A 20,198-nucleotide genomic window follows, 5' to 3' on the forward strand; every position below is an offset into this window, starting at 1 on the left:
TGTGGATTACTTTTATAATGGATGGCTTCAAATTTTGGGCTGCCATTTCCTGCCATAATAATGCTTGGATTAGCTAATATGGTTTCTTTATAGTTATATTCAAAGTTATCGTTCTATTGTAAACGGATCAGATTAATGTTAATCAAATAACAAAACAGAGATTAAATAAATCTATATTTAATGTATACAGTTAACAATATAGGGTTATTTTACATTTAGGACTAATTATTACATGTCTGTACCTGAATACATACACAGTTACACTATAGTTACCATGATTGTAATAAAAAAAGTTGTACTTATCATTAAGAGCCAAGTTTCATGATATCATACAATATTGCAATCTCATACAAATTATTAAAAGCTGTCATGAGTGTGCATGGAAATTGGCCTTTCGACTCATGCCATCCGCATAGTAGTTGGTAACCAGGAAACCGAGGTTGACATTAGCTGTAGAACAGTTTAAAAGTCAGGTGATAACCTCTAAACTTCCCACTGTGTTCGTTTGCAGGTCATCTCCTGCGAGTAAGTGTCTTTAGAGTGCGTGTTTAAACTACACTGAAGTATTATCTTTGCACAGACGGTTTGGCCTTTTCCCTCGGAAAACACAGTGCCGAAAAGCTGCTCTGTGTGTTTGCCTTCATTCTCAGACTGTTCGAAAAGAAAACTGAACATGACACTTGCTCTTTACAGAGGCTGTAAACACTGTCGCAGCTCAGTGGTCTTGCAAAGGAGTTTGTTGCCAAGTGAAATTGTGAGTTTACTTTGCTAGTGTCATAATCTCCGCAGTCAATTTCGAGGGATTAGTTGAACCTGGATTTCCTGTGACGTGGTGCTATCTAAGTTTTTCCATTTAAGCGAATGATCGTGCAGTGTTTTGCTTTGATTTCTTGTTCTGCAAACTCTGGAATCAGTTGGTACAGTTTCTGCTCTGGACCACCCAGACTTGTGTATGATATTTATATTAACACAGTGATTCCTATTTGATTGTATAGACAGATTTTATAGACGTATCATTCTTTTGTACAAGCTTTTTCATGGAGAGGATCCAAGATTATATCTGTGGGCCTATTTAGTATGTGTGTGACAATTTTAAGAACGATCTGCTTCACTTTTTCTGGTGGGAATAACTAGGTTTTGATGTTTGTTTCATCAGATATTTGATGACTATGAAGCTTTAAGGTTTGATTTCAATGACATTTTCACTTTTGTATGATTCACATTTTAGTAGTGATGATAACTGCAGATTTAAAAATGAGCTACTGGAGTGCTTTCTGCAAATTTAAAGTGCTTGGATCACTTTTCATCTGTACTATGGTTTAATGTAAAGTGTCTCTGTAATATTTTATTATATGCCAGAGTGTTTGTTATGTATAGCAATTACTGGTAAGGGAGTCAACAGAGAGAGAGAGAGAGAGAGAGAGAGAGAGAGAGAGAGAGAGAGAGAGAGAGAGAGAGAGAGAGAGAGAGAGAGAGAGAGAGAGAGAGAGAGAGAGAGAGAGAGAGAGAGAGAGAGAGAGAGAGAGAGAGAGAGAGAGAGAGAGAGAGAGAGAGAGAGAGAGAGAGAGAGAGAGAGAGAGAGAGAGAGAGAGACTTAATGCATTTCAGAGTGGCCAAAGTTGGGATTTATTGCACACCTCATTAAAGAAAAGACAAAAAAAAAACAGGAAACCACTTAGCATGTACATTACTGCCTTCGCCATATGAGGATCAAGTTTCTGACATGATTTTGCAAAGTTTACTAAGCATATTAAAAAGAAACTTAGTTAAGTAGTTTATGGGATTATTGAGTATTATGAACACAATGGCGCAGGATGTGACCTGTTATAAGCCGTTCCCCTCACAGAAACTTATGGGAAAACTGTGCGGTTAGTATGTGACACATTTGTGATTTGCCAAGATTGCAAGCTTGGCAGAACACCACATATGTAATAATGCATAAAGATAGGAGGAAATTATTTTTAGGCTGTCAATCGATAATCAAAATCATTAGTGACAAAATATTTTCTACAGTAAAAAGGGAATATATTTTTAAAATTAACAATGCCTAGTATGATCACTAATATTGCAAATTTTTATTTGCAATGATATTTAAAAATTATTTTATCTCCTCAGTTATAATATATAATGGGAATAAGAAAGGTGACATTTTTTAAACTTTAGTGCATGCAAATTATGAATAAATATAATTTAATGTGTATGCGTGGCATTTTTGTGCGCATGTGTAAATGCGTGTGCGTGCAGAGAGGGAAACTCCTTGTTGTGTCTGCAACTGCGTGTCTGGCTTAGCTTGACAGTATGTGAAAAGACAGTGTAACAGAGTGGAAACATGTCCTTATTGTCCTGCAATTATAGCTCTCTCCATTCACATGGCATAGGGGCCCTTTACACTAGGAGCCCGCAATTGGTACTAGAGAATACACTGGGCCATGAACAATGCTTGTCAAACAAAAGGGCAGAGCAAATGTGACACAGTGGCCAGATGTACAACACAACGCTTAGACACTTTTGCTCTTAAATATTTTGTAATGATAAAGGGAGGATGAATGAAAAGGAAGGTGGATTTTTTTTTCCCCTGCTGGCCCAGTCGGCGAAGTAGTTCAGTTTTTTTTTTATTTGCTCTGCCCACATTTTCAATGGCCCCACCACAGACACCACACCACAAAAAAAATCAAAATAATAATATTAACAACAATTATATACATTTTTATTTTTTTAATTATTTATTATAATTAAATTTTCATAATATTATATATATATATATACGGTAGTAATAATAATAGTGTACTTTATTTGTTGCTATTTTTATAATATCAGATATATAAAAGTAAGTATCAATAAATAAGTATCAGAAGTTATTCATATTTTTCTTGTAAAAATAGATATAATATTTACAACATTAGCAATCATAGAATTCATTCATTTGTTTATTTATCATAACATTATTATTATTATTATTGTTAATACTACTACTATTACTAATAATAATAATATTAATAATAAATATACAATCAGTATTAAATATAATTTTTGTAGTATCAGATACACTATATTTCCAAAAGTTTTGGGACGTTTTGCATCAAATTTTTGACCGTTCTTCTAGAAGCGCATTTGTGAGGTCAGACACTGATGTTGGATGAGAAGGCCTGGCTCGCAGTCTCCGCTCTAATTCATCCCAAAGGTGTTCAATCAGGTTGAGGTCAGGACTCTGTACAGGCCAGTCAAGTTCCTCCACACCAAACTCGCTCATCCATGTCTTTATGGACCTTGATTTGTGCACTGGTGCGCAGTCATTTTGGAAAAGGAAGGGGGCCATCCCCAAACTGTTCCCACAAAGTTAGAAAATGACAAAATGAAATTGTCCAAAATGTCTTGGTATGCTGAAGCACTAAAGAACTAAGGGGCCGAGCCCTTCCTCTTAAAAAAAAATAAAATAAAAAAAACTCACACCATAATCCCCCCTCCAACAAACTTTACACTTGGCACAATGCAGTCAGGCAAGTCCCGTTCTCCTGGCAACCGGCAAACGCAGACTCGTCCATCGGATTGCCTGACAGACAAGCATGATCCTTCACTCCAGAGAACACATCTCCACTGCTCTAGAGTCCAGTGGCGGCATGCTTTACACCACTGCTTCCAACGCTTTGCATTGCACTTGGTGATGTAAGGCTTGGATGCAGCTGCTCGGCCATGGAAACCCATTCCATGAAGCTCTCTTCACACTGTTCTTGAGCTAATCTGAAGGCCACACAAAGTTTGGAGGTCTGTAGCTATTGACTCTGCAGAAAGTTGTTGACTTCTGCGCACTGTGCGCCTCAGCATGCGCTGACCCCTCTCTGTGATTTTACATGGCCTACCACTTCATGGTTGATTTTCTGTTGTTCCCAATTGCTTCCACTTTTTTATAATACCACTAACAGTTGACTGGGGAATATTTAGTAGTGAGGAAGTTTCACGAATGGACTTATTGCACAGGTGGCAAGACTGGCAACCTGTCACGGTACCACGCTTGAATTCACTGAGCTCCTGAGAGCGACCCATTCTTTCACAAATGTTTTTGTAGAAGCGTCTGTATGCCTAGGTGCTTGATTGTATACACCTGTGGCCATGGAAGTGATTAGAACACCTGAATTCAATGATTTGGAGGGGTGTCCCAATACTTTTGGCAATATAGTGTAGCTATATTCTATTATTGTATTCAAATAAGTAACAGAATAATATATTTATATTTTTCCTTGTAAAAAAAAATAAATCCACAAACCTTCCACTTTTTGAGGTCACCACTAATGTATTGCTTTTCTTGACAGGAAGCTGAATATATTGCTGTTCAAACAGCGTGAATAGTGATCATAAAACAAGGTAGAAATGTTTGGTGAACAATCACATTGGAACATGAATTGAGCTCCATGTTCAAGCATGTTCTCAAAGTGCATCTCACTCACAAGAATGTAAACTTACCACCTGCCAGCTCCCGCTATGGCATTCATTTCGGGTTAAACATTAATCGAGGCCCTTTGTGTCTTCACAGATGGACTCCACCAGGTCTCAGCCTTCTGCACCCTACGTGTGACCATCATTACGGATGACATGTTGACAAACAGCATCACCGTTCGTCTGGAGAACATGTCTCAGGAGCGTTTCCTCTCCCCTCTGCTCTCACTCTTTACTGAAGGTGTAGCCGCAGTCCTGTCCACCAGCCCCGATGGCGTCTTTGTCTTCAATGTCCAAAATGATACGGACGTTAATGGCAGCATTCTCAACGTCACTTTCTCGGCCCTGCTCCCGGGTGGAGCTCCGGGACGTTATTTCCCATCAGAGGAGCTGCAGGAACAGCTGTACCTTAACCGCACCTTGTTGACGTTAATCTCAACTCAGCGCGTCCTGCCGTTTGATGATAATATCTGTCTGCGTGAGCCCTGTGAGAACTACATGAAGTGTGTAGCCGTTCTGAAGTTTGACAGTACAGCTCCCTTCGTGGCATCCAACACGGTTCTCTTCAGGCCCATACACCCCGTGAACGGGTTACGGTGTCGATGTCCAGATGGTTTCACTGGAGACTACTGTGAGACAGAGGTGGACCTTTGTTACTCAGGCCCGTGCCAGAACAACGGGAAGTGCCGCAGCCGAGAGGGGGGATACACGTGTGAGTGCCCGCAAGATTTTACAGGTCAGTATCTGTTAATTATGCTCTTTTTTTTAGATTATTTGATAAAGTGTTCAAGAATAAATGTCAGATTCTATTTTCTAACTGGATTTGTTATATTTTAGAAGAAAATCTGAGTGGTGCCACAATGCTAAAGTGTTGTGGGGGGTTGCTAGGTTGATGTTATGTGGTTGCTAAGGTATTCTGAGTGGTTGCTAGCTGGTTGCTAGAGGGTTCTGGTAGTTGTTCAGTTTGTCTATCTATCTATCTGTCTGTCTGTTTGTCTGTCAAGTCAAGTCAAGTCAAGTCAAGTCAACCTTATTTATATAGCGCTTTTAACAATGCAGATTTTTTCAAAGCAGCTTTACAGTGTTAAACAGGAAAATAATGCAACGTAATTTTATTCAGCCGTCTAGCCATTCTGGAGGAAACGGTGATGTCATCAGTTCATTTCAATTATCATACAGTGACAGTGTGGGCTTTAGATCAGTAATTATATCAGTAATTCAGTTTATATGGTTAATTTAGTTTAATAATTTGATTTATTTGGATATTTAGCTGAAAAATTTAGTGTCCCCAACTGAGCACGCCAAGCCAGAGGCAACAGTGGCAAGGAAACCAAAACCCCATCAGGTGACCTAATGGAAAAAAATAAACCTTGGGAGAAACCAGGCTCAGTCGGGGTGCCAGTTCTCCTCTGGCCAATTAACAAACAGCGTATGATTATTATTCTGGCAACTTTACAGGTCAGAGGTCATAATAGATTATTCGAAGGATCGGAGGCAACACGGCGGAGACGGGTTTATTGAGGATGATGTGTTGATTAAATAATTATTAAAGTGCAATATTCGAAAGATCGGAGGCAACATGCTGGAGACGGGTTTATTGAGGATGATATATCGATTTAAGAATTATTAAATTGTAATATTCGAACAATCGGAGTCTATCCGTCTGTTTGTCTATCTGTCTGTCTGTCTCTCTATCTATCTATCTATCTATCTATCTATCTATCTATCTATCTATCTATCTATCTATCTATCTATCTATCTATCTATCTATCTATCTATCTATCTATCTATCTATCTATCTATCTATCTATCTATCTATCTATCATCTGACTGTCTGTCTGTCTATCTATCTATCTATCCGTCTGTCTATCCATCTGTTTGTCTATCTGTCTCTCTATCTATCTATCTGTCTGTCTGTCTGTCTATCTATCTATCTATCTATCTATCTATCTATCTATCTATCTATCTATCTATCTATCTATCTATCTATCTATCTATCTATCTATCTATCTATCTATCTATCTATCTATCTATCTATCTATCTATCTATCTATCTATCTATCTATTCATTTAAAATATTTTTTACATTCAAATTCGAACTGTATCCGGTTGGCTACTTATATTCAAATTAAATTCAAATTCAGGAATTTAATTCAGAAATAAAAGTCTTTGTCAAATAAATTCTGAATAATATACACTTTTTTACCCATTTCATTTCAAGTGAAAATTGCAAGTCTGATTGCCCCGAAAAGTAATACCACACATCTTCTCAACAAACGGCATGATTTGAGGTATTATTCATGTCAAAAGTTGCTTGCTGAAGTTTAATGCTTAGGGCTAGGGGTTTGGCCCTAACCCAAATCCAAGCAGTAATTGGGCTAAAAGTGATGTGTGCCTTTTGTTTTGATATAGTATGGATGATTCCAAATTGGTTGCAAATTGTCGTCTTCTCAGTTCCTCAGACTGGTGGGAGCGTCATTACTTTTGCTTCTGTCATAACTTGAATGGAGATACACTCTTGTTGGAAGGAATTATCCTGTGTAAGTCTGACAGCAGGAATTGTATCCAGACCCTTAGTCCCGAGGTTCGGAGTTCCCGCACTGGATCATTCACTTTGACAGCTTCTTTCTGTTTGCCAGCTCAGGTTTCTGAACTACAGTAAAGAGTAGTGAACCTCTGCCCTCTCAAGCCCTCAGGTAGTATGTGGTCATAACTAGAGGTGTTGACAGTGGCCTCTGTAGTTCCTCTCATGGGTTTCTTTCATTACAGAGTAATGTATCCCTGTAATTCCTCCGAAATGAGGGATTATCTGACCGACATTTGGATCATTACCTCTTTGGAACCTCTTTTGTTAGTCCCAGTAGACATAGTTCCTCTGGGCCCAGATCTTGTCAAGGTAATGGCAGGTACACAATAGTGTGCACATCGAGCTGGCCTGGAATCAGAGATACAGGATTACAAGCGCAACAAGGTAAAGTCCTCCAAGCAAACCTCAGATGTTTGTTCCGCAGCTCCTGCATTTGTCAGGATAGTGATGGATTTTTGGAAAGATTGTTATCGGCTTGTTTCTGTGTCCTGTGCTACGGGTGTGTCTATCTCAGGTGAAAAGATAGCTTAGAAACAAAATTGTTAGGTTCAGTTGACTTTTATTGCAATATAGAGTTAAGCAGTCTTATCTTTCAGCTGCTTGTTTTTCATGAATGTAATCTTAATATGATGCCCCTAAAACAATCTCAGAATCACTTATTGTGATCAACATCAAAGGAACCCTCTGGCAAACATCTACCTGCAACAATGTGAATGATGTCACTTTTGCTTGCAGCATCTTCCAATAGCGAGCCGTCATCGGTTCACCCCAGATCTCATGTCACTTTATGAAGCTAGTGGAGCATAACAGGTGTCTTACAGACCACCAGGGCTCTTTCATTGTTCTTCTGTTGCTTGGCTGTGGTCCTGTTTCTTTAGAGTATGAACAAAGGTTAGTCAGGGTCAGTGAGCACAGCGGCCTGCCTGGAATCACTAAGCAAAGAGGACGCGGTGCTCAATGCTCTCTCTGATGCCTTCTCGTTTGGACAGAACTGGAAGCCTTTGTCCTGTTGGAACTAAAACTAAGCTTACTCAAGTGAATGGGTTAGAAGGTTGGGTTAAGGGAACAAGTTTCCAATTAATATTTGAAATTGAGTTTCATGGCTGCATTGCACTTAGTATGTGTCAGTGGACGTATGAAATGTGGGTTTGTTACCTCATTTAGCATTAATGGAATGACCAATCAGCATCCAGGACCTGAACTGTCTATTTTAATAAAGAATTCGTTCAGCCAAAAATGAAAAGATTCACCATTTTGCAAACCATAATGTGGAATATTTCAGAATTTAACAACTTGAAATTTTGTCTGCAAATTCTGTCACAGTAGAGTCTTGTACATTCTGTATATGATCAATAAGTTGTGACAACACATGATTCAACTAATTTTTTAAGTCAGTTTCATGTCATTTATGTTGAAATGATTTAAACATCCAAGTTGATTGTACTTAAAAATGTACAGTGTCCTTTATTGGCATCTATGGTTCCACGAAGAACCTTTTACACCCATGGAATCTTTTCAATGCACAAAAGGTTCTTTATTGTGGAAAAAGTTTCTTTACACTAAGAAAAAAATGCTTCTTTTAAGAACTGATCCCGAAAGGTCTTTGGGGAACCCAAAATGGTTCTTCTGTTGTATCACAATGAAAACCTTTATTATTAAAAATGTGACCCCACAAATAATTTTAAGGTTGAAATTCAACAAAGAATTTTTGCTACTTTCACCTGCCACATTGACAGACTTATGCTCACACAGCAACACCTTGGCAACAAAACCCTAGAGTCTTGACAATCAACTTTCACACCACTCATATTTTCTTCAGAAAACATAAAAAGTAGTTTGCTGTAGTAATGTTCCTCGGGTATTTTCTTTTCAGGAGAGCGCTGTGAGGTGAACACGCGCTCAGGCCGCTGTGTCCCAGGTGTATGTAAGAACGGAGGCAGATGTGTGGACCTGCTGGTGGGGGGGTTCCTCTGCCAGTGTCCTGACGCCGAGTACGAGAAGCCCTATTGTGAGATGACCACACGCAGCTTCCCTGGCCAGTCCTTCGTCACCTTCAGAGGCCTGAGGCAGAGATTCCACTTCACCCTCTCCTTCATGTCAGTAAACCCTCTAGAGTTCATCTATCACTTCATCCACCTACCCATCCATCCATGCACTTACTTCTCTAGTCAATTATTTTATTATTACTATTAAATACTGTTAAAATAAAGATCTGATAATAAATAATATGGTAACACTTTACAATAAGGTTCATTAGTTAACATTAGTTAACATGAACGAATAATGAACTGCACTTATAAAGCAGTTATATATCTTTGTTACTGTTAATTTCAACATTTACTAATGCATTATTCAAATCTTGCTAACATTAGTTAATGCACTGTGAACTAACATGAACGAAACATGAACAGCTGGATTTTTATGAACTAATGTTAACAAAGATTAACTAATGCTGAACAGAGGTGTTTTTCATGGTTAGTTCATGTTAACTAATGCATTAACTAATGTTAACCAAAACAACCTTATTGTAAAGTGTTACCAATAATATTAATGTTATTAATAAAATAATATTATCTAAATACTATTCAAATAAAAAGATATTATAATAAATAAAACAAGGATAAACGTTATAAATAACATAATATTTTAATACTTTTAAAATGAAATATCTTATAATAATTAATAATACATAAAACACTTTTGTTTAATACAAATATTTTTATTTTAATACTATTAAAATATCCCATAATAAACAATAAAATTATACTTTTAATAATCTAAAAATAAACATATCTTATAATAAATAAAAAATAAAATACATGTTATTACAGTTTTTCTCAGTCGCTTTGGTACATTTCTCAGATCAGAATTGAAATTCTCAAAACTACCTGTTCAATCTTCACATCATTGTGTCACTTGTGCACATCAAAAAAGCAGTTTCTCATTTCTTTGAACAAGTTGCAAATGTTTTGGTACATCCATGCAAATGATTATGTACAATTCTCTGCTGTTTCCTACATTATCAATTGCTTATGTCATGTTGATCAAAATGTATTATAATGGGTCTCTGTTGAATAGTCTTACCCCCCACAACATTTAGCCATTAGTTCATAGCATAAGTCTTTTCATGCAAAATGGTTGAACAAGTTGTCATAATATATCAAGCATATTTCTATACATTTCCATTAGGCGTTCACATTTCTACTTTTGTTTTTTTTTGTTTTTTTCCCCTTGTGCTATAGTGCTGTCTTTTCCTTTCTGTTTCGCAATGAAATGGTCTGTCAACAAATTACAGTACAAACAGTAAAAGCGTAAATGTGAATCTTGTCCAGTCTCTTGCAATCAAACTCCCACATACACTAAGGTTTAACCAGCAATTTACATTAATTGTCATCAAAACTTTAGCCATATTTACATCAGAACATCCCTCCAGTGTACACGGTTATATTGACAACATGACTAAGCAATTTGACTGTCTTATCCGCACACAATGACACAAGGCCTTGTCATTCTGATGGCACTGACATGTTCATTGACACAGATATTTACTTTTGAGAGATGAACTAAGGATTTTGAGCAAGAGACTGGCTTTTGCAGGTAATCCATGGTGTTTTGCTATTTGTACGAATCGTTTTGAGAAATGCTCTTACTATTTTGCAAATGTCGAGGATGATTCGAGAAATGTACCAAAGCGACTGAGAAAAACTGTAATATGAACAATAAAAAATAAATCTATTAAAATAAAAAATCTTATAATAAATAAAATTATACATTTTATTAATAACATTTTTAATACTATATTCAAATTAATTGTACATTTTAGTTCAGTTTTAGTTATTTGGTTTCAGTTTAGTTTTTATTATTCTGACAAATTTCTATTTCGTTTTATATGTATTTTTATGTCACGTTCAGTTTATTACGCCTTATACGCGTGCGAATCTTGTGCAGTTGTGTCCTGGGAAAATGTTCTGCAGGGAAAATGTTCTAAGGGTAAACACCTGTTTAACCTCTACCACGTCACCTCACTTTCCCATTATGGCATTTATTAATTACCATGTAACCGATCTAGCAAATTAAGCAGCGATGCATACCAACCAAACAAGTTCTTCTCATGCCAAACATGAAAAAACAGGATGCCGCGTGCGGTGAGGCATCTTTGTTCATACTTCCTGTGAGTCTGCCCCTTTGCCATGTGCTATCTGACACCTCTCCCTGCATAAATCCCAGGTGCCCTCACCACAGGGCCAACTCAGATACCAGAGGTTGGCAAACATCAGAGTATCAGTTTCCCCCGTCCATTACAGCGTCATTACCTCTAGCTGTGTCTCTTGGCAGCTTTTATCACTTCCTTTTCCTCCACTCCCTATCTTTTTTTATTCCTCTGTCAAGCATGCATGTTTTTGTTGTGAGTGATCTTAGGATGTTCCTGGGCTCTTGATCTGTGGAACTGAAAGGAATATTCATGTCTGATAAAAAATATAATACATTTGGTGTAGTTTAAACCTACTTAAGAAACTTTTTGAAATAGCCTGTGGATCTTACTTTACACTTTGAATTGAACAAGCTAATTGTTATGCATTAAGGGTTGAATTGAACAAGCTAATTATGATGCATTAAGGTTCTGAATATAATTTTTTTATTATTATTATTCATAGGTTTGCTACCAGGGAGAGAAACGCCCTGCTGCTGTACAATGGCAGGTTTAATGAAAGGCATGATTTCATTGCGATTGAAATTGTCGAAGAGCAAATCCAGCTGACCTTCTCTGCTGGTAAGTAATTGACTTTCATCTCTAAACAGCACCATTCAATGACTTTGTATTTTCCCTCTAATTTATTTAGTTTCAATATAACATTTATTTAAAAGAATTTATTTTCGCTTGTTATGTTTGTTTTGTTTTGTTAAAGGTGCACTATGTAAAAACAAATTCAGTAAAATAGCCAAAAACCACTAGGCCAGTGTTATATATTTTGTTCAGTTGAGTACTTACAATATCTCAAATGTTTCCAACTATTTGTAAATTGTGAGAAATTTGCTATTTTAACAAAGGAACCGGGACGTGTGAGGGAGTCGCCTGCCGATGGCGTCATATCTGCGTTCCCCTCGGTTTCCGGATTTATTTTGCAGAAACGCTTTACTCTCACTGCAGTGTGCAACAAGTGTTATAGCAGCCGCTGAGCGAACGCACAGAGTAACGTCATAACATCATTTTCAACACACTAAGATGTATCTAATATGATAAACAGAGCTGCGTTACCTCATACTCATGACCGGAAAAGCAGAAGTGGCGCCGGCGACCGTGTCATAATAAAAGTCCCACTGCTCGGCGTGTGTTGTGTTCATCTTATTAACAATCGCTCCAGCGGCCTTGCTCAGCTCCACAGCACTCTGTCCTGCTCTGCTTCATACTACAGTTACGTTAATAATCACATCCATGAACATGATTTCTGCCCGAGTCCTATCCCGATTCTTTTCCACCGGCTGTGAGGTGAAGACCACAAGCGGACGGAAAAATTACATACTGCACCTTTAATGAAAACAGATGAAATGAAAGTACCCAAGAAACCAATGCATGTTTAAAAATAATTATATGTTTGTTTGTTTTTATTTGTGATATTAAACTTGTGATATTAAATTACAAAAAAATTTCTATTACATCGAGTTTGTAAAAATCTGCTTTGTTTTGTTGCTCAAACTACAAACAACTAACTGGTTTTCAATCGATTTGAATCTCAACATGCCCTGGATATCTACTTTTTTTTTTGAGTGTCAAATCTCAAACATTAGTGCGTATTTGTGCATCCAGAGCTGTGCCAAAGGAAGCAGGTGGCCAAAGAGCATTAAAACACACTTCCTCTGTCTACCTGTTCCTTTGTTTTGTTAAATCTCACACATCAACAACAGTTACTGTCTAGTCAGTGTGCGTGAAATACCATGTCCCGTCTTTTTAACAGGTCAGAATTGTTTCCAAAGGAAACACGATAGTGGAATTCATCCCTAGAGTGTCCTAGTATGAGCAGATGCTTGTTACGTCTTACTGCAACATTGAGGGTCACCCGTCCACATGAGCTGAGAATAAAGACAGTGAAAGGCATTTCCTCCACTGTCCTGGAATGTAACACATCAAACAACACAGTGATTCTGGTAAATTATGAACCCTCATCGGTCAAAGGTCCGTCCCGGCTTACTAGCCATCACTCAACTTAATTAATTTAGAGGGAGATATAAACAAGTAAGATATTTAACAGTGTATATGCTCTGAGGGAAAGCGCTGTCATGGGAGGTCCTGACATGCCATTATCTCCTTGATAATGATTTACTTATTTTGTCCACTAGACTGGAAAAAATGCCACACATATTAAAATACTCAAGGTGCTTTGGAGCCATTTAGTTAGTTTGGAATTTAGTTATTTGGGAATTGTATTGTATTGCATATTGTGTTAAATGCGATTAACACTAGCAGAATTACTGAAAAAAAAAACGGTTTCCTCTTCCCTGTTATTTCTGTTTAGGAGAATCTAAAACCACAGTGACTCCATTTGTAGCTGGTGGGGTTAGCAATGGACAATGGCACACAGTACATCTACATTACTACAACAAGGTAAGTCATTTGTACTGAACACAATGAGAATGGGCGGTAGTACATGTAGTTCATGTTTGGAAAGTCAATGGACCTAATTGATGAAGCAATAGCAAGATAAATTGCTGTTTACTTCATTTTTAAATGCATTATTAAGTACATAATTGCACTGATTGTGCAATGCATTATGTAAGAATGGTTTTACGAAGAACAGTATGAATTTTTTGGTCTTCTGCCAGAGAAAGTCAAAGTCTCAGAAGTCGCGTGTTTCTTGATGAGATCATTGCTTCTGTGTCCATATTTCATGAAAGAAGACACATGATATCAGCGGCATCTCTAGCTGTATCAAAGTTCACAGCATCTCCTAAGAACTCCGGTCAAAAGAAACATCTTGTATTTCTATGTCTTTTATCCTGTTCAGTTTTTAGACCCTCATATTTCATTCATCACTGAAATGCAGCTTTTATGAAGTTTGGTGCGTGTGTAACACGTCATGTGTCATGTTTCACGGCCAAAAGCTATTTGTGTCTTCTCTTTTACCTGGGTGTCTTATTGCACAGCGTCTCGTTTTTTAAGAGTATTTTGTAACCCATAGTGTTAGTATTATTTAATAAGGTATGCCATTCTTGTTCATGTATTGAATCAAGTAGTTCTCAAGTTTTTTTGTTATTGTTTGTTGTTCCTGAATACCTCAATATATTGTAGTTACACGCGCAATTAATTCTGCTTGAATGCATTAAGCTCTCATTAACCCCTTCTTATGTTCCTAAGTGACCTTAGTAACCTTATTTACATGCTGCCTTGGTAATGAGTATCTACATCTAATTGAGTCTGTGTTTCAGTATTCCTGGATTGAATCATAATGAAGCTTTAGAGAATCCCACTGAAGTCTCTTCAAAAAGCAACATCCGTCCCTTAATCAATATGCAATGTTTCTCTTTTTGATGGTCCATCATTTCTTCGTTTTTTTTTTTTTTACCTCAACCCAAGTTGCACTAAACGGATGAAAGGCCGACACAAGTTTGAAATCTCACTGAGACCAATGGTTGCATCAATATAATATGCAGTATGCAGGTTAGCGAGTGTATTATTGGATTGGAGCACCATTTATCAGACTCTATAGCCGTCTATTTAGATTCAATGCCCTTTTTCCCCCATGCGTATGTCGTGTTTGCTCCATTGTGGCTATATCTCCCCCTTAACCTTGTCATTTAACAAGTCCAAGTTCAATATAGACTGATCAGGAACGTAGACAATAGCAGACCCCCTGTTGAGTTAATCTGGGACTACAATGACACACTTGGAGTTTCTAAAAGCGCCAGATGGCACACGTTTTTCTCTGCGGCACATAAAAACACCCGGCATATTATTGTAAATTTCCAGAATGCCAAAAATAAAACCATGAAAGATAACCTTACCATATGATAAGGTTGTGGTGAAGTAAACTGTGGTAAAAGTACTTGATATAACAGAGTTTGTGTTGACCCTTGATACTGACATCTGTTTCTTTTTTGATGTCCGAAGGTTTCTAACAAGATTTGGTTGAATTGTCTGCCACACCATATTGTGAAATGGTGTCTCAAAAACTATGTAAATCACTTCTGTTTGACCCAATTGGTCTTTGCTTTTCAAAGTTCAACCTATGTGTTATTTTGTCTATAGACTCGAGTTGTCTTTGAAGACACTTTCAGATATTTACCTTGAGTAATAATAAGCAAACACGACAGGGCGCAGCTGTAATGCAGTGATGCTTTGAAGTCTCTTCATTTTAAAGTGTCTCGGCTAGTGACTGCCTACTGCGATTTTTACAAACAATTACAATTTTTGAATGGTTTTTAATGGTTCTCACCAAGACTGCATTTATTGTATCAACATTTGAATATATCTATTTTCTGCATCATTACTCTAGTCTTTAGTGTCACATAATCCTTCAGAAAACATTCTAATATGCTGATTTGCTGCTCAAGAAACATTTCTTATTATTATCAATGTTGAAAGCAGTTGTGCTGCTTAATATTTTTGTGGAAACCGCAATAAATTTTTACAGGATTTTTTGATAAATAGAAAGAAAAAAAGAATTGGGTTAAATGTTTGGGTTAAATTTGACCTTGGTAAATGCTCATGGTAGATAACCAAATCAATTGGCATCAGTGTATTTCTACACTTTGTACACCAGTAATAAAAGTTTAGCATTTAAAAATCCACTGCCATTATACATATTTTGTAAATGGAGGACATTTGACGCGTGATAATCAGATGACATTTGTTTTATAGTCCTCATACTATTAAGAAGAATCATAAAATACCTAACTGTATTTAAAAAGTATATTTTTTGAACTATTACAGTTGCTTTAGGTTTTCACTGACCCCAAACAGAACTTATTGTTGCCTAACCTTTTTTTACTTATAATACATCTGTTTTTTTTTAAACTGAATAGCACATTTGGAGGGAAAATCTCACGTTTAGGCCCCCGGAATCCATTAACCATTGTTTTGAACTTTGAAACAAAAAGGCTGATGAGTTACAAGGGTGGAGGTTAATAACCGTTGTCAGGATTTGTGTGCATGTGTGTTCCTGAGGGCATTGAGCTTGTCATTGAGTTCATTTTCGTCGTTGGACTCAAGACAGGATTTCGGGATCATCAAGACATTACAATGGAAGCGGATCCTTATTATGAGTGGCAGACGGTTGAGCTGCGGTGACTACCTAAGGGTCGTCGACACTCTGATCCTGAATCAGTTTTCTTTTCGTCATGTTTTTTTTCTTACAGATTGGCGTGCACCTGATAAAAACTGTAATAGAGACGTACGTCCACTTCAATAGCAGTAGAAACATGATATGTGAATGGTATTCGGTCTGTTAAAGGTGTCTCAAACTGTTTTTTTCAGCAGGTTTTCACACCGTTTCTAAAGCTAATTGAGAGCTGTTGACTGAGCAGTCAGCTTTAGGCAATGAACAGTTGGATTTATTCCATGACACTTGCGTCACAGCGTAGGAATTCTCCCATTGACGGATTTCCTTGTTGACCAGTTTACCAGTCCAATAATTTGTAGCAAATTTATCATCGTTGTTGTTCTGGTTACATAGACAAATACTTTAGAAATGTTACTCTGTTTTTGCTCTCTTTCATCAGCTACACAGATAACTAGAGAGACAGCTTGAATGGTGAAACGCAGCGCTCTAATGAACTGTCTTCAGGAGCGAGTGATGTTCATATCACACCAAATGTCGCTTGGACATTTTTTAACACCATAGGGCAGACATCAAAGATCAGCTCAGCACATCATACGCACCACAAAATCAATTTTAATGAGCTGAGAAAATGTCAAAAAAAAAAACTCCTGCATGGGGGAAGGGTGTTGCCAGATGATAGTACAATTTTTTGCTGTTTTGTGGAAACCGTTTGGGTCTCTGGGGAGGTTTTACATGAGCTGATGTACTCTCTTTGTCTGGTATCTCGTCTGTGCCAGCATCTCGTTGGCATAATCCAATTAGATGAGCTGAGAAGGCCAGAATGTCACTGAGGGGTAAACAATCATTGCATGCTGTGTGTTAGAGATTACAGACAAACAAGACCTATTATCTGCAAATTCACAAAGGTGTGAATGGAAAAGTTGCTCAGATCCACCAACTTTGGAATTCTATTCCAGGATTTTAGACAAAGATTTAAGACAAATGTTTAATGAGACGTGTGATCTTCATTACATCAGATGATGGGTTTTTAATTTACAGATTTACTTGCGAGGGATCCCCATTCATTAAATATGAATATGAAAAATAGCAATACTGTAAATATACACTCACCTAAAGGATTATTAGGAACACCTGTTAAATTTCTCATTAATGCAATTATCTAATCAACCAATCACATGGCAGTTGCTTCAATGCATTTAGGGGTGTGGTCCTGGTCAAGACAATCTCCTGAACTCCAAACTGAATGTCAGAATGTGAAAGAAAGGTGATTTAAGCAATTTTGAGCTTGGCATGATTGTTGGTGCCAGACGGGCCGGTCTGAGTATTTCACAATCTGCTCAGTTACTGGGATTTTCACACACAACCATTTCTAGGGTTTACAAAGAAAGGTGTGAAAAGGGAAAAACATACAGTATGCAGCAGTCCTGTGGGCGAAAATGCCTTGTTGATGCTAGAGGTCAGAGGAGAATGGGCCGACTGATTCAAGCTGATAGAAGAGCAACTTTGACTGAAATAACCACTCGTTACAACTGAGGTATGCAACAAAGCATTTGTGAAGCCACAACACGCACAACCTTGAGGCGGATGGGCTACAACAGCAGAAGACCCCACCGGGTACCACTCAATTCCACTACAAATAGGAAAAAGAGGCTACAATTTGCACGAGCTCACCAAAATTGGACAGTTGAAGACTGGAAAAATGTTGCCTGGTCTGATGAGTCTCGATTTCTGTTGAGACATTTGGATGGTAGAGTCAGAATTTGGCGTGAACAGAATGAGAATATGGATCCATCATGCCTTGTTACCACTGTGCAGGCTGGTGCTGGTGGTGGTGGTGTAATGGTGTGGGGGATGTTTTCTTGGCACACTTTAGGCCCCTTAGTGCCAATTGGGCATTGTTTAAATGCCACGGCCTACCTGAGCATTGTTTCTGACCATGTCCATCCCTTTATGACCACCATGTACCCATCCTCTTATCATTTCAAATTAGTTTCTTGAACATGACAATGAGTTCACTGTACTAAAATGGCCCCCACAGTCACCAGATCTCAACCCAATAGAGCATCTTTAGGGTGTGGTGGAACTTCGTGCCCTGGATGTGCATCCCACAAATCTCCATCAACTGCAAGATGCTATCCTATCAATATGGGCCAACATTTCTAAAGAATGCTTTCAGCACCTTGTGAATCAATGCCACGTAGAATTAAGGCAGTTCTGAAGGCGAAAGGGGGTCAAACACAGTATTAGTATGGTGTTCCTAATAATCCTTTAGGTGAGTGTATTTAACATAATTACTCTAGACATTCTAGAAGTGTTTTTTTTTTCTGGCATTACAATAAAATAATATGTGATCTCTTGAATTTCAATAATGTTGGGTCCCACAAATGAACTTTGTATGACAATTGAATTTTAACTTAAAATTTAAAGACAAATTTTTTTTTATTCAAGCCCAATATAGGCCATCTTGGCATCCCTCATGGCCCCTCTGAGGAAAAGGTTGCAGTGGTTGCCATTGACGACTGTGATGTGGCCATGGCTCTGCGTTTCGGGGGACAGATTGGGAACTACAGCTGTGCGGCCCATGGTACCCAAACAGGCCAAAAGAAGTAAGTGTTTTCGTAAAGTAAACATGAAACTGCTTTTACAACCCATTTTACTTCCAGAGTGTGGCATATTTAGTGAATCAAAATATTTTAATAAATTAAAAAAAAAATTTTAATTATGTTATTAAATTATTTTAATAATATTATTTTATTTTTAGATTATTGTTATGCTACTTTGCTATAGAAGCTTGTTTCCACCATGGAACAAAAAAGGTCATTGCGACTTGCAAACTCGCATTTGCATAAATAAAGTCAGAATTGCTATATCTCGCAATTGTGACATTATAACTTGCAAATGTGACTTTATATCACACAATTCTTAGAAAAAAAGTTGTGGCATACATTGCTTTATTGACAGCAGCAGTCTAATGATAGTAATGATCATTGTGCCCATCAAAAATACATTCAGTGCTGCACCTGGACACATTTTGACAACATAGATAAATATTTTCTTAAAATCAACATGAAACTTACACAATACTTACGTAGTGTGGCGTATTCAGGGTTTTCATCAAGAAAAAAAATATTATATATATACTAATAATACTTTATTATTGATACTAATAATATTTGTTTTGTTTTTTTTTTTTAAGTACATGTCGAGTGCAATTTCTTTTCTTGGTTGGCGTATTTTCTTTTGAAATAGAAAATCTAGTCTGGCCAATACCTACATTCTTGTTTAACATGCTGTTTTGGAAATATGTGACATTGCAGAAGTGAAATGGGTTGCAGAAGCCACAAAACATTGAGTTTTTAAGGAACTGTGATTTCATGTAGAGTTTTCATGTTTGTTGTGATCCCTCCCTTATAAGTTGCGCTCTCCCTGTTTCTCTCCTTCTTCTCACACTCCCTCTGTCTCTCACATTCATTCATGTTTCCACCATCTAAAGTCCTCAGGGCATGATATTGTGTGCTGAAAGGGAGAGTGTGACGGGACAGAGGAACTTGAGTACACGAAGGCATGCTAACCACCGACGGGTGTTGAATAGCTGATCATTATAGCAGATTACACAGCATTCTGCTTCTCCCGTTACACTCCATTTTTTCCCCCCTAATCTCCATCAATCTGCACTCTGTCGCATGTCAAACAAGTTTTATGGGCTCTACAATGGAAACACACTCCCGGCTTATCTGCGGCTGGGATTTGCCATTGTAGGCTAATTGTCTCTCTGTGAGGAGAACAGAGAAGTAGGAGATGGTGGAGCTCCATCGGAGATTAGTGGAGATATGGTCCGTAAAGCCTCTGAAATGCAACTGCTAGGGTCAGACCATATGCTTGCAGTAAGTGCTGACCCATAAACC

At 37.6% G+C, this 20,198-nt stretch overlaps 1 protein-coding gene across 1 annotated transcript in view; it reads left to right on the top strand.

Annotated features, from left to right (window-relative positions):
• Nucleotides 1–20,198, top strand: part of celsr1b (cadherin EGF LAG seven-pass G-type receptor 1b) — a gene marked incomplete at its 5' end in the record, with an annotated part of 55,445 nt that overhangs the window by 11,137 nt on the left and 24,110 nt on the right. Inside the window, 5 exons of the mRNA XM_079809184.1 lie at nt 4,529–5,167; nt 8,892–9,114; nt 11,674–11,789; nt 13,531–13,619; nt 18,742–18,899. Coding sequence (XP_079665310.1) covers nt 4,529–5,167; nt 8,892–9,114; nt 11,674–11,789; nt 13,531–13,619; nt 18,742–18,899 — 1,225 coding nt within the window. The remainder of the gene's footprint in view (nt 1–4,528; nt 5,168–8,891; nt 9,115–11,673; nt 11,790–13,530; nt 13,620–18,741; nt 18,900–20,198) is intronic.

This window comes from Gobio gobio, assembly GCF_949357685.1.
Source record: "Gobio gobio genome assembly, chromosome: 25".
In the NCBI taxonomy this organism is placed as follows: Eukaryota; Metazoa; Chordata; class Actinopteri; order Cypriniformes; family Gobionidae; genus Gobio; species Gobio gobio.